The sequence below is a fragment of the Manduca sexta genome, chromosome 13 (assembly GCF_014839805.1).
Source record: "Manduca sexta isolate Smith_Timp_Sample1 chromosome 13, JHU_Msex_v1.0, whole genome shotgun sequence".
Taxonomy (NCBI): Eukaryota; Metazoa; Arthropoda; class Insecta; order Lepidoptera; family Sphingidae; genus Manduca; species Manduca sexta.
Window position 1 is genome coordinate 7,159,367 of NC_051127.1, and position 22,386 is coordinate 7,181,752.

General features: G+C 35.8%; 3 protein-coding genes across 3 annotated transcripts in view; 2 read left to right on the forward strand and 1 right to left on the reverse strand.

Moving 5' to 3' along the window:
* LOC115449613 (hippocampus abundant transcript 1 protein) overlaps nucleotides 1-5,042 on the forward strand; it is a 28,179-nt gene extending 23,137 nt beyond the window's left edge. The window contains exon 1 of the mRNA XM_030177478.2: nucleotides 1-5,042. This exon is cut by the window's left edge and continues 23,137 nt beyond it. The gene's annotated coding sequence lies outside the window, so the exon portion shown is untranslated.
* A 2,574-nt stretch (nucleotides 5,043-7,616) lies between these two features.
* On the reverse strand, nucleotides 7,617-15,803 carry LOC115449452. Its single transcript, XM_030177288.2, has 5 exons — nucleotides 15,546-15,803; nucleotides 13,188-15,473; nucleotides 12,476-12,622; nucleotides 9,215-9,427; nucleotides 7,617-8,462 (listed from the first exon to the last, which is right to left on the reverse strand). Exons 1-5 carry the CDS (start codon nucleotides 15,565-15,567, stop codon nucleotides 8,080-8,082), a joined length of 3,051 nt encoding a protein of 1,016 aa, XP_030033148.1. The 5' UTR covers nucleotides 15,568-15,803; the 3' UTR covers nucleotides 7,617-8,079.
* Nucleotides 15,804-16,182: 379 nt separating this feature from the next.
* LOC115449463 (putative tyrosine-protein kinase Wsck) lies at nucleotides 16,183-22,297 on the forward strand. The gene has a single exon (XM_030177298.2). The coding sequence runs from the start codon at nucleotides 16,662-16,664 to the stop codon at nucleotides 18,846-18,848; it is 2,187 nt and encodes a 728-aa protein (XP_030033158.1). The 5' UTR covers nucleotides 16,183-16,661; the 3' UTR covers nucleotides 18,849-22,297.
* The last annotated feature ends 89 nt before the right edge of the window (nucleotides 22,298-22,386 follow it).

Consider the following 22,386-nt stretch of genomic DNA (forward strand, 5'->3'; position numbering starts at 1 on the left):
GTACAGAGACGTCTTAGTTCTATCGTTTCTAATTAACTCGTCTTGTTTGCGTTAACCAGGCCGCCTGGGTAATCTAAACCTACGAATTAATGATGTAGGACTAATCCCTGAAGAGCAAGACTTGTCACAGGCGAGCACTTTAAATATTTACTCAAAATAAGAGGATTAAAGACGAAACTGTCTTAAATAAGTGTATCGCTAATGGAATAATTTTAAAAGTTCTTTCGTAGTTTTGTTTACAGTCTTTGTCCCACAATTTTAAAAGTTCTTTTGTAGTTTTGTTTACAGTCTTTGTCCCACAACCCTCTAAGACTCATCGACATCATAAGTCAGCGAAAAATCTACCTTTATGCATAACACTCTTCCTATATTGATACACGTCACACGATAACCATTATCTGCCTTTGGGCGCTATACTAGCCTAAATGAGTTTCTAATATCTATGCAATTTGTGATGATTTCTCCTCTAACGATCATGACGTCAACTCGTCAACGGTATATGTTAACTGTAATATTGATTCATTTGTTTTTTATATTTTAGATTGCGTCAGGTATCAGCTTTGATTTAGTTTTACACGGTAAATACTTTCGTTGCATTTAAGTATTAGTTAATACTTTGTCAGGAGTATTTATTTTAAGGGTAATTATAGCGACGCACTTGATTTTATTGAGGATTTTGGACCAAAGATAGGGGTCAGGTTTGTACAAAAGTTTTTTTAAAACCCCTTATTTAAGTCCAGAAAATTAGAGCCCAATATTTTATGATAAGGGTCTTAAATGTATGGTGTGAATGTTTCTCCATTTTAACACGTTACTATAAAATTGTAATTTATATAACATCGAAAAACGCAGGCCGTTTTCAATCGTAGACTTTCGGGGCACTTGGGCCCCCCAAAACTTTTCTGAATACGTGCCTGGTGACGATAACATGACATTTCCTACCGAATTTGTGAAAAATGCCCATCGAAGTCATGTTACGTAAACTCGGATTGTGAAGTTTTTAATATAAGACTAATAATGATTGGAAATTTGTAAGTTGGCCTTGAAATGATCGACTTGGAAGTGTTAATGAAAATTGTAAAATGTGTGTATTATTTTCATTGTAAATAATGTACTGTATATTATTATATTCTTGTTTGTCTATAGCGTGTAAGTGTTGAGAAATTTCACATTTTATTTGTGTTGATTACGAGAAAAACATTTTTCGAATGAACATTTGGCGTTTATTGAGTGAACTTAGGTGACACTCAGTGTAAATGATGATGTCAATTTGGATGTACAATGACGCTATTTATGGCAATAATGTCACTAACCGTCATATTCAATAAAGGATCCTAATCGCTTTAGACGTATTTTAGACGTTTACAAATGAGTTATTTTGATTGGTTCATTCTCGGAATCGGATTGAGGATTGAGATTGGGATCGTTAATTACAATAAGCTGTAAGTAGCGTCATTATGTTTAAAAATGACGACTGACGTGAACTGATCGCCGTCACGTAATCTCAATGTGATGCCTTTAATTTGTAAAGTTCACAACAATTTCTAAGTAGATATAATGTGCATTTAATACATTTATGTCACAAGTGAGTGTCTCTCTCACTCGCCTATGTCGGAGTGAGGGAGACAAAGATATAAATGCCTGAAATGCGAACAATCTGTATTAGATTATATTAGGTGCCTGAGCGAAATAAGTTAAACATGCGTAGTGAGATATTGTAATTATTTTTATTATAAAAAAAAACTTGGTCTCCTTTCTTTTTGTGTTATAATCGCGAACATATCTCTAACATACTGTGTCTTAAAGCTTTTTCGTCTCCGAGGTGTTTTATCGTGTTAGTTTGGAAAACTGTTCGCACGATGAAAGACCTCGGATAATTTTTTGTTTCGTAAAAAATGCCAAAATGTAGTAATGTTAGCGTAATCGATTGAATAGAAAGTATTATTAAACTTAGCTATTTCCATTACATGGCTGACTGTTACGCTGTGGTCAATTAATTCCGAGGAGGCATAAGCGACCGCTTACCGCGAAACATCGTTGTGGGCTATGTCTGTTGCGGCTAGGTTGTGAAGAATTTATTTAAAATAATAAGTTCTAGATTTTTTCCTAAGGGCTTGAACTAGTTTATTTTACATGTCTTAACTTTAAAGCTGAATGGAATATTTCTGTAAAAATATGAAAGTTTAATTGGTTTTTACATTTTTCAAATAATGCGTATGAATTTGCTGAATAAATATACGACCAAAAATAAATACGATTAGATCTTTACGTTGGTTAAAATTTTCTATAAAATATTCAGAACTTTATTTTTCGAAATACAAATATTATTGTAAGGTTTTTGTCCCCCAACGTCCCTGATTGCGTGCCTGATATTTATACGAATGTTTAAAAAAATAAGTGAAAGAATCGCCACAAAACACAGTAGTTGCCAAAATATAAAATGTAGCTTTTTATTGTCATTCGCAGTGAAATGGTACAGCGCCTACACGTTTATTTTGGCTTTGAAATGTGAGTAGTTCTATAACTGATATCTACTGCACCGTTGCCCAGAGAACCACATTTTTTTTATATTTTGTCTATAACAGACCTACTTTACACAAAACCTTTGTATACGTTGAATGATAGTTCAATAGATTCACTGTTTTTGTGGTTATTCTAGAGTCCTATGCATGTCTGTAACCTAGTTTTTGTTCTTTGTAGAATAATGTGTAATGATTTTATGATTTGAATATTATATGATTCAGGTAAAAAGTAATAATTGATGAATAATCAACTGGGGCCTTATTCTCTATCCCGCACGTTATTTTAACAGTGCGTAACAAGCACGTAACACAACGCGTCATGTTAAGAACTATAGAAATTTGGCTTACAGAATACCATTCCACGCACATTTCTCGAAGATAACATGACACGGCCGCGTTACGCGTTTACACTATCATACAGAATAAGGGCCCTGGATAGCCAGTATGCTCGTAAACGTAGCCGTGATCGCGGTCAGGGATAGAATACATCATTAAGATTTAATTAATATCTAACATCGGAAATCTTTGGACGATTGCAGTGTGCAGGAAGGTTGTCTTTAGAATGCATCTGATGCCTTTGATTTTTGATAGGAAATGAATCATTGCAGTTATCACTATTGTATCGTATTCTTAAATTATTTGAGTCATACAACGTTGGTATGAAGAATAATTATTCAAATTTTTAATACTCATAGTTCTGGCTGAATGCTGTCGATCATGCTCAAAGTGCCTCGCTCCTCGGTCCTCGCTCCAGTGATCCGAAAGCGAGTCCCTCAAAAGGAAGACAATGTACAAGCATGCCCCTAATTACGTCATCACTTTTACTTACGACTTGGCCTAGCTATTGTATAGTATTATTAATGTCGATTTCTAGAACAATAAAGATCAAGATGAGCACGTTGGCTGTATGTAGTAAGTACCTACATCAGAACTTTGAATTACGAAGCACTGCACTACATTTGTCTTGAGACGATAGAGTATTTATTATTCTAGAATTGTAAATGTTTATAAGCAGAGATCATTTATCATCAGGTGATTCGCCTGTACAATGCCAGTCTATAAAAACGTCTTCTATTTTATATTAGTACCGCATGCAATGTCCTTCATACTGGAATAATTCATGCTGTTTGAAGAGACAGCGGTTATACGTAATGGCTCGTATCATTTTAGTTTAGTAAAAACTGTTTTCCTAAACGGAAGTAATACAGACTACTTTTAATCTGTAAACACTAAGCTGCATTTGATTAAGGAAGACATTAGCTAGGAAGTATTTATCTTGCATTGGGTTCCGTATCTCTTTCACTGTTACTATTGGTTTTCTCAATTTTTACCTTAATGGGCGCTTTGTAATACGCGTTCGCCGTTTCAGAGGTATCGTTTTGTCTTTGCAACGCAAACTTGCAAGAACTAAATCTACGTGATAAGCCAGTTTATAGGGAGGCTTTTGACTTAGCATATTCTGTCTCACGTTGACAAATGCGGTGCAGTTTTCATAAGTATATTGTCAGTTTTGGATGGCATTGGTACTGTTTATGTAGGTGTATTATGTAGCTTACCATTAGGCGAGGCCAATAGTCTAGTAATTAATGTAAAAAAACATTCAATTTAAGTTGTCCAAAACTGTTAACAGAATTCGTAATTTCCTTTAAATACAAGTTTAATTGAAATTCTAGACTTCGGCACGACAAGACTTAATTACTTTCGGTTGCAGAATCTGAACTGTAATTCCAAGTTTTAAGGTCAACCATGTTAGTTGCGTCTAAGTTCGACAAGTTTTGGAGGGCAAGGGCAAACTGTTAGAACAAGAATGTTGCATGTATTATCGCTTTATATAATCGTTGTGGTCGTATATTTTATGACAGCTAGATACCGGCATTATCATCAATACCCACAATCAATTAGGTAGTGGTTTCGTTGAACATTAACCATTTTAACAATGTCGGAAACATTTCTTTGTGAAGTTTATTTTTATTTGAAACTTCAGGAATGAGTCACGCGGTAACCGACAGAGAAAGTTTTCGATTGTAACGGCTGCAGTTGTCTGCATTAACATAGCCCACAACGGTTCGCCATGAAACTAACAAATCAATATTTTATATACCAGTTGTACACAGAAGGCTAAGGCATTCCCACTAGAGTGAGATATTTATTTTCCCTACCAATGTATTTAACAATACCGTATTTTAATATAGTACAACAGTTTTCGAGTATGTTCTCATGTGTAAGCGTGGTACGTGTGTCGTGCACAAGGAATCATTTTATATTATTCAGTGTTATAAATGCGTTATTTTAAGCCGATCTGTCAAACAGATGTCATTGCATTTAGTCTCTGACAATGTCAGAGATGCGAAATGACGCAATTGCAACACATTTAAATGTAATTATAATGTGAAACGATAGTGATTTGTGTAGAAGACGGACATTATTTGGAGTGTTGAACACTAGTGGTGACAGAGGATGTGCTCACTTATCATGCTGTGCTTCTATGTTGAGATATTAAATAAATCTGATTGTAGTCGACGCGTTGTTTCTTTATACCTTGTCGTTCATAGGTCGTCAGAAGAGCTGCGGTAGCTGGAGCCGGAGGTAAGTCCGTCCTTATAAAGTAGATCCAAAGCTATCACATTATTTTAGTATATTCTGTAACAGGTGAAGTCTAGTTTTCGATGGCCAAAACAATATTTTTTTCGTTAATTCTTAGTTGATTTAACCAAAACTCTATGTTTATTCGAAATAGCGACATAATCGTACATATCATGAAAAGAAAATAAGTTCAGCTAACAGTAATGTCTATTTTTCATGATTCTAGCTGTGGGCTGAAACAATTTCAACAAGAATAAAATTTAGTGTGCGCGTTCAAGCTAACACTTTTGAAACTTGTAAGCTAGCATGCAAGTCATTTTATTTTTACAACTCTAGTTGTTCCATTAGATAGGTACTCAGAAAACCTACACGACAAGGTAAAGTTACAAAAACATTGATAAGAATTACCGTGTATAAAGCATACCCACTCATTTAGTATGACTGTCCATTGTTACAACGTTTAATCATGCACAGGATTTGTGACTAACTATTGTTGCGTAAGCACTGTTAGTTCAAGCACGAACCGTGACAAGACTTCAATAAACGAAAATATTTACTTTCACGATTCAATTACGTGACCTTTGCCGATTTCATTATAAACAAAATTATATTTGAAAACAATGGCAAGACGTGTGTGTATCGCCTACCGAGTGCTGTGTCCGCTTATAAACAATAGCGTGGATTATAATTACGTGGCACGGTACCCTGAGACTTACGTCTCTTATAATGCTCAGTAATCTGTAAGTAGTAAGAAGAGTAACTAAGTTATATTCTACTTCACAGTAATCGATGAAATGAAATATCTCTGACACGTGTCATAACTATGACGTTGAAGTACCTACGTCATTAATTATCTCGCGCGAATCAGTCTGAGTCAGACGGTTATCAGACTTGTTTTTATTAAGGTTAATGATTCCTCGACTGTAACCGTATAAAAATATTTTGCATTGCATTTCAACGCTGATTTATAATCATAGCGAATGGACAGGTCCTTCCATAGATAAAACGTAAATGTCCTTCTATTCAGGTAAGAAAAAAGAATAGATATTTATACTTTCGTTAGCTGCGAAATAAGTATAAACTGTTAATACGATTTGATTTAAAGCGGGCAAATATACCTAATATCATCTTCAGCCTTTGCAAGTCCACTGCCGTACATGGGACCTCGCCTAAAGTTTTTCAAACCAACTAGGCTATACTACTAATACAGTTTAATAAGATACAATTAAATTTAAAATATTTTTTAGTAAATTCCTTGTATTTAACAGACGATAAGGGGTTTATAAGTATCGTAAGAACGGTATTGCGTCAGCAAATGGGTAGTATGTTCCATTCTCCGCGTGTAGGGAATCCCCACCGCGGCGACCCAAGATTTATTAGGGCGTCCTATTAGCTTTATAACTACAGTATGTTCTAAATTAATGTAAGATTTGTTCAAACGTGAAAAACTAGGTGTTGGTCACGGCTTCGCTTGCAAAAAGAACTTTCACGGATATAAAAATCGAAAATATAATGTTAGTTAAAAAATGTAGCTTGTGTCAGTTCAGAACACCTAACAAATACCTTAAATAAATGTATTTAAAATTTTAGCACGAGTTCCTACATAAGTATATAAAGAATACAGTATAAAAACATGCCACAAGCTATTTTCAAAATTTAATACCTAAAGCTATTAAGGTTATCTTCACACCTAATTGTCCCTTCATAATATACCTTTAATTCGCCTATGAATTAATCGTGAGTCACTTTAAGTTACGCCAGTATCTCCAGCTCGCATATAGAGGGAGCGATAATCTGGTGTTACTAGAGGATATCGGACAAACTAAATTTAATTTGCTGTGGATGAGTATTTTATTCTATTTTTACACCCTTAGGTAAGTCATCTGATGTGAATTTTAACTGCTACCAAAATAAAGTTATGAAAACGGGAAATACCCGAGACATCAGTCAGAACTGGAATTTGGGAGATATTCAAGTGGCCTTTTATTTCTTCGAATGACGAGACGAGCTTGCCTTTCGCCCGATGGTAAGTGATCCGAGCGCCCGTGAACAACAGAAACACCATCCAACACCTTGCATTACAAAGTATTTCATATTCCACTGCGCTCGCCATCCTGAGACAAGATGTTAAGTCTTATTATGTCCAGTAGTTACACTGGCTACAATGTCCTTCAAAGCGGAGCACGACAGTGACTACACACTGCTGCTTGATGGCAAAATTGATATTGCGATGGTACCTACCCAGGCGGAGTCTCACATATGAAAAACCTACCACCAGTAAAACTAAACTTTATATTGGTTTCCAGTGAAGCAGTGAAGCTATTGCGGTTGATTTGGTCATGGTATGCTTCAGAAAGCTCTCACCAAAGCTGCTGTAAATTGTCAAAATGGAAGCCTATGAACGAAAAATATTAGTTTATAGGAAGTAGTGACATTATTACGAGAATTGAATATATTATGTATGATAAAATAGGATCCAACTTAGAAACATGGTCAAGTTAAAAACACTAATACAAGAACAAACATAATTTTATTGCAAAATCTAGCATACATGATCACTAACATATAATGGCACAAAACATACAAACTGTGCCCCCTGAGTAATACTGTCATAACATGTTATCTCTGACTCGGTCATAGAAATGACATCGCGTCACATGTCACTGACCTTATGGCATGGTTATCGTGATGTCAGAAACTGTTTTAAATCATTGTCATCTACACGTGTGCTTAGCACTAGAACATTATACTGGCATGTTAGTTAGCATAGAAGCTTAGAACAATGTTAAACTGTTATACACGGGTCAAAAATGACCCTTACAAATAAGTTGTATCTTCTAAAATCTATACACAAAAATATTCGTAAAAAGTCTACAAAATATTAAATTAAAATTGGAAACCGGGTCGAAAGTGACCCGTGTATCTTTTACCGGATAAACTTCAATTTACAGTAAAAGCAACCCTATGATAAATCTTATTCAATGTTCCTCAACTTCATTTGCAATTCGAACCTCCTGTTGGTCCTGACGCCCTTTATTATTGTTCTGTTTTCGTTCCTCTTGAGCAACCTTTTATCGGAGAAGGATTTTTCCCTCATCACCGTTTGTTTGGCCACTTCTCGCCTCACCGACGTCGCTCCGGCCAGGGACGGCAAAGTCGGCTGCCTCCTCAAGCCGTTAAGATTCTCCTTCGGTTTAATCGGATTCTTGCTCAGTATACTAAACGGATTCACATCCGTATTCAGTTTAAACCCAAAACGCGTGTATTTCTGCTTCGAAGCCTCTTGACTGAAAGACTTGGAGAGATTTTCTGCTTTTTTGATAACTTCCTTTGGTTGTACAGGTGAGTCAGTATTAACTGGAACAAACACAATTTTTACAAAAACGTGACTAAACTGCTGATTAGATAACGGTTTATTGATAACATATCGTATTATGACATACAATTTGAAATTACGAATATATTATGTTTTATAAAAATTGTACTTTGTCTATGTCATGATGAAAAGACATAAGATAGTAAATGCAGCGTTCCTATTCAGCTGTCAAGTGGAGGCCGAAATGTGTGAAAGAGATAAAGTGATCGTGCGGCCAGTAGGTGCCCTTTCGTTTGGTCAACATTAAAGCACTGCAGGAGGTGATAGCTGATAAGGTCTAGGCACTTGGTTAATTTCTTTCTATAGTGGAGTTATTTTTTAAGGGTATTGCAGAGTTCATTCCTGTCTATTAGAGACCAGGGCAGACCATCAAACAACTTCGAGACCTGCCAAAACTGTTTTAAGCAATGACCAACAATGACACACATTAACGAACCTATTTTTCGTAAAGCCAACACGAAAAAACTTTGCTATTGCTTTTCATAAGGCCTGCCAAGTTCCAAAATCACCAATATCCCACCCTCTCGTTAACGATCGGCAACATATGGTCCTGATTACTAACATTATGAGTTTTTATTGAGATGTATCATGAATTGGGATGGAGGCAACACACAGGTGTTAAGTGAAACCCACTAAAAATATCAACCAGCAAGAGATGAAAGTCATTGACAGTCGACACAATTATGGCGGGCTTCGTCATTAAGTATTCTCCTACCAGCTACTGTCACCGTACCTTTAGGGCTCCTGTCGGGCTGGTTGACACCAGGTATTGGCGTGAGAAGCTGCCTCGCTCGTTTCGCCTTTCTCTCTTGGCACTCATCCAGCGACTCCATCTTGTCGAACTGCTTCTGGTGCAGCGCCGCGAAGTTTGGCAGTTTCGTGCGCGGCACCTTCGCTTTGGACGGTGTTGTGGACTTCTTGGAAGGCGTAGTCTCTGTCAACTTTGCTGATGAAAAATATAATAACAATTAACAACAGGTACTTATTATACATGGCCATCTTGACATTGCGTTACTAAATGAAACCACATATTCGACTTCTTGGAAAGAACCCTTTATTCAAGTTACTTAAAGCGTAGATTAAAAATAAAAAAATAATCGAAAAAGTAAATATAAATAAATTATTCTACTTTACATTCCAAGATATCGCTTCAAAAGTTAACACCCTAATAGAATTCCGAGCGGCAACATCACACTTACAGTTAGAAATACTCTCACGCACATGCCATATTCGTACTGAACCACAAAATGATAATAAATAAAAAAAAACTAAACCTGGGATTTATTGCGAAAACATTTATTATTCATAAATAATTTTTGGCCCGATGTCAGCCGAAGTAAAGACGAGTATATTATGGTTTAATTTATTAACGCAATATCAAGATAACTGTATACAAAAATTATATTATTAAATCAGAGGTCGCCGTGTATACAATATTAAGTTTGAATTTTACAATCATGATAGCAATGTGGTCACTAATCTTTGGGGCTCTACCATATTTTTTTTTAATCTATAGTTATAAACTTTATCAGTGTTGTCTCTAGCTATAAAATCGCTTACGTTTAGTTTAGGTTAGTTAAACATCACTACATAGTATAATTAATATATAAATTATTTATTTCTAAAGGCCAGTGTACGCACTGCGCCTGATGGTAAACATCTATAATTATATTCATGGAGTTAGATATCTGAACTTCAGGCGCTGTTTTAACTTGAGGTCAACCACGAAAACGAATACACAAAAATATAACAATTAGCAACATTGTACCCCTCGTCGGTCGGTACTATAATACCGGCTTGCTTTATATTAATGACAATCTTCATAAACCATTACAAGAGATTACTAATATTTCCATGGCTTCTAAGTAAGCTATCGTATAGTAAAAATCTTAATTTATTAACTTTTTTTAATGGGTTTAATAGTGAACAGTACCTATATAACGAAATATTGTAAAACTTAAAATTGTATTTTTTGGACATACGATAGTATACTTAGGAAATCTAGATTTGTCTCTTCTTCAACATAAAGTGAATGGACGTCTGATTACGAATCATTTAATCTTGATTTTGATAATGTATTTCCTTCCTTATTATCTACTATCACTGATAAGTTTATGACTTATCAGAGGAAAACAATTTAAAAAAGCAAAAGGTATAGAAACGTGCGAGTGAACAGTACAACACAATTCTAGTTTTAGATTAGATATCATTTTGTAAATGTTTTTGTATTTTTTATTATAAACTTACTGAGAATTAATAAATTAATTTAAAAAATAAGTACGATGAGTATTCAGCTCTCAGTGGACTCAACGTCAAGGGCGTCCTTCGGTGTGCAGGGGTTTCTGAACACTTCGAGGCGGGTTGGTAGGCGACACCGCACAGAAACGGTTGCGTTGGTTTTTTATATACTTGCATGACAAAGCGACTATGATCCTAAGTGGAGTCCAATAGAATGTCTACTGACGAGAGATGATTACATCTATGCAGTCGCCTGTTGGAACCGGATATGCACGGACTAATCCCGGAACACGAAACGCTTACGGCGGGTTTTAACATCCTGTGTGGTTGCTATCCAGGCGGATGTAAAGTATATCCTACCACCAGCAATATTGTTTTTCTAATGTTTGAATGTTTTTTTATACATTCGTTCTATCATATAAAATATAGAATGTGTGTATTCAAACAAACAAGAAAAAAAAAACAAAAACCTAATAATATTTCGTAAAAACTATTTTGTGATGTCCATTAAATATGAGGAATACTGATATACAACTCCTCTATAAAAGCGATAATGTTTGGAGTATGTTATCTTTTTATTAACAACAAGCTTTGGTTTGCTCACGGATTTTTGTTTGTCCTAATACTACCAAATTACCTTGTATTCTAGACCCTATAGCAAGTTTCGTACAGTTTAAATATAGTTATAATAAACTAGAGAATCATGGTGACGATGGTTCCCGTTGGCATATTTTTTTTTACCCAGTTTTGTTAGATACACACAGACTGACCCCAGAAAGCAGTGTATGAAAAAGAGACTGCGTTGCGATATTCTCTATGAATGGCTTACATCCTTTGGAATCGAATTGTAGCCTATTCAAGTTCACCGAAGTTTTATTTAATATAAAATGTTCTGATCTTCATTTGCAAACAGGCAGCATTGTTTCATCATTTATATATTACTCTTATCAATCAGTTGATATCGTGACGTAACGCACAACACCGGCTAATGGACACGTGTGCCCGATTACAATCTACATCCAAGAAATGGATTGTAGTAGTTTATGATTTATGTTCTAATTGTATTGTTGTTAGACATTTAGAACATTAGTTTGATAACATCTACACAATATTCTTAGCACTATCATGAGAACTTACTACTTCAGCTAATGCCTGTAAAAATATGAAAACCGACCCAATTCTAGAGTGCGTGTGAGCATTAAAAAATACCTTTTTTAAATTCATTCTATTTTCTCCCATCAGACAGTACCCAACTTTTTCAAGCATGTTGCATAATCAATTGGGCTTAGTATTGACTACTAACGCCAATCACCTCTCCCTCCAAGGAAATTATATTTTAAAATATATACAAGCATTTTATGAGCTGGGAATCAAATCTAGAATCAATTAGTCCATATTTGATATTTATGTTCAAAATAAAATATAAATATTAGTTAATATGCTACAGCTTGCACAATTTTTAGCTTCTCTTTAAGTGAGTTATTTTCTTTGAATAAATGTTAAAACTTCTCTGCAAGATTTCTATAGTCTGGCATAGGTTACAAGTAACTTATTCTGTGAATGACTCCAAATTATACTGTATTTAATTTGCTGCGCTTGAAGTCACTTTTAGATTCCATTATATACATGTTGAATTTTCCTAACTTGGGCTTAGATTATAGCTATAAGTTATATTAAAATTATTGTAATCGTAGTGTTAAGTCTGCTGGAAAATCTAATAAATAAATATAAATCACCTATATTTGTAGTAACATACCACTAGCACTGGAGGTTCTGGGCCGCGACAGTCTGTCGACAGAGTGCCTCAGGTCATCGGCAAGGCGTTTCCTCTTGTGCTGCGCCTCGTCCGCCTCGCTGTGTGTGTACGAGCGCTTGCGACGCGGCAGGGCGGGGGGCGTGTCTACTGTAAGGGGAAACAGAATGCAATGTAAGTTTAAGTCCTTTCTTGTAGGGTCAGGTAAGGAATTGGAGTTGAACAATTTTACAGTGATTAAATAATAATATACATTTACTGGGCATTATAAGACTTATTTCTCAAGGTGAGGAGGGTAGTGCCATGCAGTACTTTGTAATTTAAAGTTCTATAGGTCATTGCTACTGTTCATAGGCGATCATATCACTAACCATCAGGCGACTGGCATGCTCTAGTAATTTAAGTGTAATAAAAAAAGACTATACAAAATACTTATTTTTTGTAATTTTTTTTATGAAATTATTATGCCTCAACAACCTTAGGTGGGCATCATGCAACTGGACTGACTGTGGGTCACTTGTGCTAGATTTCACACTTGACTTGACTAAGTATACATAATAAGTATTTAAACAATTTTACATCAATTATATACCCCATTTATTATGCACAAGAACCAATCCTAGAAAATAGAATTAAGTCAGGTTGATCACCAGGCATTCAGAGGTCACATATTCTAATAGCCTCCCTCAAGCATTAAAATTCAAATGAAACTTACCACTCTCCTCATAAACAAAGCTCTTATTAGATCCCTTGAGGTTGGACTTGATCACTGTCCTTTTCTGCTGAGCCACCACCACGGGATTGTTCACCGGACTACAGAACATCACCCTGGTGATCCTGGGACCTGGCTCCGTAGACCTCCTCTTTTCAATAGACCGTGTCACATTCAACAATGGCTTTTCTTTTGAAAAACTTTTGGTTGGGAATGGCGTGCAGCGTGGAGATGGCAAAGATACTTCCTTCTTCGGAGTCACAGCTGGAGATGGCTCATTATTTACAGCTGGATCATCAGGTCCATCTTTTGTGAATGTCCCCTCTCTCTTTAACGGAGTTGGTATGGTATCAGATTTAGTTTCATCTGACAAGGAAAACGTCCCTTCCCTTTTGAGAGGGGATGGTGCCACCTCAGTTTTAGAGTCCTCACTGATTAAGGAGTCCATGCTACTATCAATAAGAACTGGTGTGATATTCATGATAGTCAACGGTTTCTGTGCAGGCATTGGTTCTGTGATTGATTCATCACTTGTAATGCTTATACGGGATCCATCATCATTTGAATCTGAGCTGATCAGGGAAGATTTTGAAACTTTATCAAATGTTGTGTTTAAATTTTGGTCTTTGTCAAATGTTGTATTTATCTTGTCAGACTTATTAAATGTGCCATTTAGTGTCACTGTATTATCTTTAGTTGCCACATAAGTGTCATTTAAAGACCCGGTCAGGCGATTATTTATAATGCTGGATCTTCTACTAGAATTTATTGATTTTGTAGACTTCCTCAATTTGGGTGTTGGTGATTCTGCATCCTTTTCAAAAGTGGTGTTAACTTGTTTCTTTATTGAATTATTTGGTGAATCATTAAGCTCAAAAGTTGTGTTTACTTTCACTGAAGTGTCTGCTTTGTTGTATGTGCTGTTAAGTGAAGTTTTGTCTGTCCTTTGGATAGGAGATGAAATGTCTGTGTCAATGTCTATGTCCATTGTTAATTTTCTCTTCTTTGACTTGGATGCTGAACCACTAGTGTCAGCCATTTTCTCATATGTTGTATTTATTACTTTTGGAGATTCATTTTTGTCAGAACTTTCAATGTCAAAAGTATTGTTTTTATTTTGAGTAGCATTTAAATTACCATCATCTTTAGATATATTTATTGCATTAATTTCAATAGTTGTATTTTTAATACTTGATCTTTTATCATTACTTTTTCTTTTCTCTATGTCAAATGTATCATTTTTATTGTGAGATATGTCCACATCTTTGGTATGAGATGTATTTGCATGAGATTTTCTTGATTTATTTTCAGAATCAGATTCATCATTTTTGTTTGAATTCCTTTTGTTTCCAGATTTTCTGTGTTCCATGTCAAATGTGTCATTTTTATTTTGAGAAACATCTTTAGAAAGAGAAATATTTCCAACAGACATTCTGTTTGTCACAGTATCTGTTACATCTACTCCATGTTTAATACTTGTTCTTCTTGGTTGGTCTATTTCAAAAGTACCATTTTTATTTACAGAAATATCTTTTTCTTCAGAAATGAAGTTTTGTTCACTGGATTTACGCTTTGACCCGGCATTTTTTTTACTTCTCTTATTAGATTTTTTCTTCTGAATAACTTCATTTGATTTAACTGGTATTACATTTTCTATTGTTGATGTTTCTACAGCAATATTTGGATGAGTGGGGCTGCCTGCAGCACTGTGAAAGGAATCATTGGATATATTGCTCTTATTTACAGCATCAGTATTGTCTACAATCTCTTCAGTAATATTTTCAGCAACAAAAGAATTAGATCTCTTTCCTTTCTTCTTTTTATTTTTTTTCTTTGCTGGCTTTTGAGGTTCGATGTCTTCAGATGAAACCTTTTTTCTTTTGCTTTTTTTATTTTTCTCAATGGCCTCAAAATTGTGTGGAGCTTCGTCTTCAGTGCCTCCTCTAGCGTTTTCTGTGAACTTTCGTGTTCTGCGCGTCAATCTAGTTTTAACAGGGGCATCAATGTCAGATGTTTCTGTTAAAGAAATTGTAGGGTTCAGTTCCTTCAAGGCATTTTTCCGCAGCGTGCGAGTGTGCTTGCCCTCATTCTCGCTGATGCCTCCATCGCCAGTCTGTTCATCGTCAGTGGGATAGGTGACATAGTTCTCGCGTTTCTTAAACTTATGTAAAATTGTGTTGGCATCTTCGATGTTTTCTTTCATGTGTTTACTCCGTGTTTTCCTCTCACTCTTCGGAGCTACTTCCACTTCGGTTTTAAGGATGTTTTCATGAAGGGAAGCGTGTATTCCTAAAAGGAAAATGATCAAATATTATGTACTTACATATAAAACTTATTTATCAAAGTATATTGATTACTCACTTTTGCCTGATCTCGTTGACATTATGTAGAGATATTTTAAGTGTTTTAATGCAATATTTCACATTAATTTCACTATTTACATTTGTATTTCATCTACCGTCCGTTTAACGTTTGCAATTTTAAAATTTGTTTTCATTTTGTCAACAACAAAACTTTTGTGTTACATTTCAAACTAGTTTATTCACAGCATGTACAAACGATACAAACGGAGTAATATTTCTTTAGAATGAAAGAGATAGATAATTTAAATAAATTCTTGTGTTATGGAACGTAACTTGCTATGCGTACTAATTCGACCAATAGGATTGAATAGGGTTTTTATGATTGTAAAATGTTGCCGGTTTAAAAAATGTGTTGCAGATTATAAACATTTTTATAAATCCATGAAATACAATAAGAATGATTTTTAACACGGTACATTCAAAAATAAGTTTAGGACGTCATAATATTGTGATAATTTGGTAAATCTAGATATTCTTATTTACTTAGCACCAAACTACATGTTGCGCTCCACGATGCCAAAGATACGAATAAGTGGGGTAAAAATGTATTCATATAAAGCTGAATTAAAATTATAACAATGAAATTATTTGAAAAAAATATAATATTTTAGTTAATTAAATCGTCGAGTAAACAACTGATAACATTGAGTACGATCTATGAGAAAACGGTAAGGTTAGCGTACATTTTCAGATTCTACATACTAAATGCCATTTCGGATACATATGGCAAGTTTATGTGTCTCAGAATATAAACGTCCAACAACAACACCTTTATATTTCCATTAGAAAATATAGGAGCTGGTAGGATTCTATTTTATATCTTACGTAGTATATTACTTACTCTATGGCGAGTAGTAGATTCTAAACACATTTTTTGGCAACGCTCACACAAATGTCAAAATAAATAACGTTCGCGCAAGACAACAGTACAACGCTTGTTGTCCAGGTTTTCCAAGTATTTATAACAAAAACCAACGTTAACAGGATTTTACTAAGTGAATTAACCCAGTGTGATGTGAGCTTATACACCAGTGAAATAGTACCAGAGTGTTTGGATGGGCGTTGGACGTGGAACGTCAATTAGCTTTGATGACTCAATATACAGTGAAACACAATGGGAACACAACACTATATTATCCTATTGACTATACTACTGTGTATGAGATATTGTGCGTGCGACCGTGGTGACTATCTGGGCTGCTACCGTTTAAAGATCGAGGTGGTGCTGAACACCCATACCGGCCAGTCGGTGGACGTGTGCCTGACGGCTTGCGAACAGGTATACTATAGATATGCTATAATCGATAAAGAAGCCACGTGCTTCTGCGGAAATGTGCCCGGTGAGTTCCAAATACCGACAGAGACGTGTAACAACCCATGTCCGAAGAACGCGTCGCAAATCTGTGGCGGCGACAACGCCACCAGCGTCTACGACACTGACGTGACCACTCCGGGGCCGCCGGCGTCGATCGATATCGCTAATATCACGGAGACTACCCTCAGGCTTCGCTGGTCGTCGCCTAGTGCTTATTCTTCCATAACTGGGTATGTAATAAGAGCCTTAGTTCTGCAAACATATGCTGACTTCGCTTTGCCGCCGTTGGAGTGGAGGATGTCAAACAACACTTTCTTCACAGAGCTTCTCAACCTACATCCTGGGTCTGTTTACAATATTAGTGTGGCAGCTCTCAATTATGATAAAGAAGGATCAAGTATAATGTCTACTATTGAAACTGTTATTGGCACACCAGATCCCAGCCCTCCTGACATAGAAATTAGGGAGCGAAGGGGTGATAGAATGTCCATACACATTCCAGAAGCTAAGAATGTGAATGGTCCTGTGTCTATGTATAGGATTGTGGTCTCTATTGAGTTATATCAACAAGGCTTTATAGTTGACAACTTAGGCAACTATTCTTTCGCCACAGACCAGGGCCTACCTTACTATATTACTGCAGAATTGGATCCCGATGACATAAAGAATGACTTCATCATAGGTGACAGACATGTTTACAATGGTTTCTATAATGCTCCTTTACCCCTGACCAATGATATTGACATATCTCTGGGAATACTCAGTGAGAAGAATCACGTTAGAAAAATTAGGTATGCAGAGTCAACCAAAAAGATTATTTTAAATATAAATGAGCCTGAAGATATTTCCCCATTGGTGGTGGCTCTGGGTGCTGCCATAGCTATTGGAGTGGTGTTGTTATTGATTGGTATAGGACTACTTATTATTCTACGCAAGAGAATACAATTGGCAAGAATCCAAAGGGGATCTCAGTCAATGCCTCTAAGTCTCAGTGAACCTTGTGTTGAAATTGAGAATTCAGGCTTCATACAAGATGAGGATGAAAGGGTTGACTATTATGGTAATTTGAAACGCAAATTGTGGAACATACCTAGAAATTTAATTGATATTGACATATCCTGTGTTGTTGGTCTGGGCAGCTATGGGAAATTCACTAAAGGGAAAGTTCAACAACATGGTGCTCAGACCATTGGCTTAGTTCAAGTCATTGCTGATAGAGAACTGGAGAAGACTGATAGAAAGATGATGCTGCAGGAACTGGACCTACTTATCAAATCCAGTGAACATGAGAATGTGATCTCACTTATTGGCATCTGTGAGACCGCTACCACATTATTTGTGGTGCTGGAAGATCCTAAGCAGTCATTAAAAGATTTCCTGCTACAGAGCAGGCATAGAGATTTGCAGAACAACAAATTTTGTCTTGTACCAGAGAGTAGGGTCCTGCATATCTGCCTCGATGTCGCGCGTGGAATGGAATACTTACATGCGAAGAAGATAGTGCATAAGCGTCTGTGCTGTCGAAATGTGATGATGAGCGACACAGGCGTCGTGAAGGTCGCAGGCTTCGGTCTCTCGCACATGAGGCCGCTGCACGAGTCGCCCGACTACACCCGGTGGACTTCACATGAGATGCTGCGGCAGACGAGATACCACCCGAAAGCGGACGTGTGGTCTTTCGGCTGCTTAATGTGGGAGGCTTTGACGTTAGGAGCAACCCCATACTCACACTCGGGAAACAAGGAGGTCGCGGGCAGGATACTTCGAGGGATGCGTCCCTCCCAACCATCGTATGTGGGTGATGAACTGTTCCAATTGTGTTTACAGTGCTGGCAAGTGGATCCTGAAGAGAGGCCCTCCTTCACCTCCATGTTGCATGAACTGAGGCCGCTCACGGAGGGTCCTGGCAGTAGGAATCTCAGCTTCACTCATTACAATAGCTTTAACTACGAACCTTACGTGCCGGAGTACGAAATTATATCATAGTGTAACCAAATGTATAGGGCCATAGCAATTAGCATCCAAAGAGTGACAGTGTTAAGTCTGCAAAGGTGGTGAAGGATTTGTGCCTGCAATTTGTTAGTTTTCGCTTTTTTGTGACGTGGATTGCTGTTCCGAAAATTCATTGTTATGTCACATTCATTTTATGAATTTTATGTAAGTACAGAATAAGTGTAGGGCCTTAATTTGTCCGGTGATGAATTCTGATTCCTGAGGCCAGCAGGCCGCAACTACGCGTCGAATTTTTGGAGTAGCCACCCAGACGTAATATTTATTTATACTTAAATCCTTTGTATTGAGTCATACTTGTTCGAAAACATTTTGACCTTGTCTTTACGATGCGAAGATACATAAATTTTTGACAGTGACGCATCTAAACAATACGCTTGCCGTTTTGGCCGTTAGTATGTATAAACATGAATGAAGGTGTGGCAAAAAATGCAGTGTTTGACTAAAGTTGACCTTTCGACAATTTCATGTATCACTATTCAAGTTATAACTCAAAAACCACTCTAAAATTAACATCTACTTTGTTTCTATTAGTGTATTATAATTTTTTAATGTTTGTTATTATACAAAGTTTCTATACATTCGTGCATCAAATAGTAAATGGTTGATTTCTACATCTAGGGTGATGTCTACATGGTAGTTTGCATTTTAGGATTGTGCTAAGATAAGTTTATAGATTGAATACGTAATCATTCAATAACGTGCCAATATGAGCCCGCATTAGAGATTGCAAACAGTAATTTTCTTGAGATCTCGCATAAATATGTATGAATGCTGTTAATTTTGGGTCAAGATGAACACCGGTATTACTGGATAATGTGACATTTAATGCACATCATTTAAATACTTTGAGAAAACCACAAAACTAATATGTTATTACTTTAGCGAAAGATTTCACCGCAAAAGGAAAATAAGACAGGAAAAGCAAAGAGAATATGGGAAATTCACAACGCATTTTCGTAAAATAATAACGGGAAAATTAGCGAAACAGCAAATTTGCTTGTTTGAAAAACTATGACAATACATGATATTATACGATGAAATGTTACAAAAACAAGATTGATTGTAATTATACGCGCACCAACCAAATATTGCACAGTTGTCCGAATTCTTTAGCAATGCAGTTAACAAAATCAAGTTCATTGATAATGTTGCGACCGACGTCGGTAGCAAAGGTCCGGGGTTCAGTGACCCTAGGTGCGTGTTGCCGCGTCAGATAACTTGCGGACACGCCACTGTGCGCACGCACACTTGATATCCACGTTTTGTGCGATAATTCGACATCGTTGGGTGAAGAAATATCATCGTATTTAGTGTTGGTGAAAAATCAACACTGAATCGTTCAGTAGGCAAACTGGCATAACTTTGGACATCTCTCGTAGATTGATGTTATATTATATATAACATTATAATATTTCAATTATCATTGTGTGCAGTATAGTAATTTGTAAAAGCATCTAATAAAATAGTATCAAACAAAAAATATGTTACATTACCTTACGGAATTAAAAAGTAGCACGAATCTATTTACCATGTATGCTGTACACGTGCAAAATGTCGTAATAAATGTAATATAGCAACTATCGAACTCTTTTGTAGAATTTATATTGTAACATTAGGTAAATGTTATAGTCCGCGCGCACCTGCTAGTCACTGGAATAGTAGGGGTGTATGCTTATCGATATCTTTGGCAGTCGTGTATGCAGGTTGCTTGCAGATTTTAGGAATAGACTAGAGAAGTTTTTATTTCCTCGCTGGTTATTATAATGTTCACCTGGTTTTGTTAATGTGTTACTGTGCATTGAGTATAAGTATCGTACTAAGCCTGTATGAAAGACTAGCGCGGAGGTGACTATCAGTGGTGCACGGACTATATCATTGTATAGCTCGCATGACAGCAATTATATTTATATAATTTTTTATTTTACTTTTATACCTGTTTTTTGTAATCATCGACTGTTACCTTTAGTAAGGCGAAGAATTTATTAATTTTTATTTTTTTTAAGTTTTATGAATCTATTGTATATGACGAAGACTTGGCAATTTATCATTTTAATAACAAGACTTTTGTAGTTGTAGAATGTATGAATGTAGCGTAAAATGTAGTACGAGTTATGGCATTATATTTATCTATATTTTTAACAATTGTATACAGATTAGTGATGCATTGACTAGTGGAAGACGGATCGAGAAAGCACACTTCAATGTTTTCATGACGCATTGCAGTTTATTTGTAAAGAGCGACACGACTTCGCGCGTCTGCATGTAAAATCGAGCATTTACACACAACAAAATGACTTCATTAATCTAGACCTTTTATGTATAAAATTATTAATAAATAACATGTTTATCATTGCCAGAATGCGCGAGGACATTCGCTTTACAATATTTATCGTGACCTCGTCGTTTTTGCACTCGAACGTTGCATTAGTTTGATCTTGTTAGTCGAATAATGTATGCTTGTAGTCGTAAAATAAAATGTTTTCGAATTGTCTTTGTAAAAGTTCGATTGGAAAATTGGCAGAGATTTTACCTCAATACGTCACATGTAAAGTTCAGTAAATATTGGATACTACTATGTTGCAATAAAAACCGCAGATATAAACTCTTCTCACTTAATAATCACCATGGGCAGTTATACTTATATATAAATATACTTAAAACATGTACCTGTCATAAACTCACGTATTGATTTCATTGAATTGTCTACAGTTTGTATTGTAAAATAGTAGATTCACGTACCTCTAGATATAAAACTTAAATCCCAGTAGTTTTATGTACTTATTGATAAGATCATGCGTTTTTCTGTCTACTGCTGGACATAGATGTGGTAAACGCAGTGGATTTTTCTCCTCATTTTATAAAACTGTTTTTTTTATAGTACCTATTTGATATTAAATAACGAACCCAGTGTTCGGTTATAAATGAAATGAGTTTAGAATTTTGGATTTGATGTTTTTAACTATTTTGCTCGTCATGTACTTATTTGAGCAGTATTGTAGAATTCTATATATGTATATTTGGTGCGACGTAAGCAAGAACGGTCGCCATCTAATTTTTTGAAACTAATGCCCAAGGAACTCTCAATTTCTTTCTTTTTTTGCAGATTTTAAAATTCTTCTTATAGAATAATTAACCGTGAGCTCTCATTTATTTTTTAGAAAGATATTTGCATATTCCACTTACTCATTTATAATTTTTTCATCAAGTCGTTCTTGCGCAAACGATTCAGTTTTTTCTACAATTGAATACTACTTATCGTCTTAGCCATAAGATTAGTTTAAGATTATTGTCAAGTGTTGTTTGTGTTTGTTATTTTGAATGATCTGACATTATGAAATGCCGTCCATTTTTATTTTTTTTTGTATGAATCTCAACTGTACTTAACCGATGTAAAGTGAGTGATTAAAAGAATTAGCACAATACTTCGTTTTTTTATGAAGTGAATGTTAACTTGATCCACTAACAGCTTACAAAAATGCATGCTTTACCCTTGATACAATATCTATTTTAA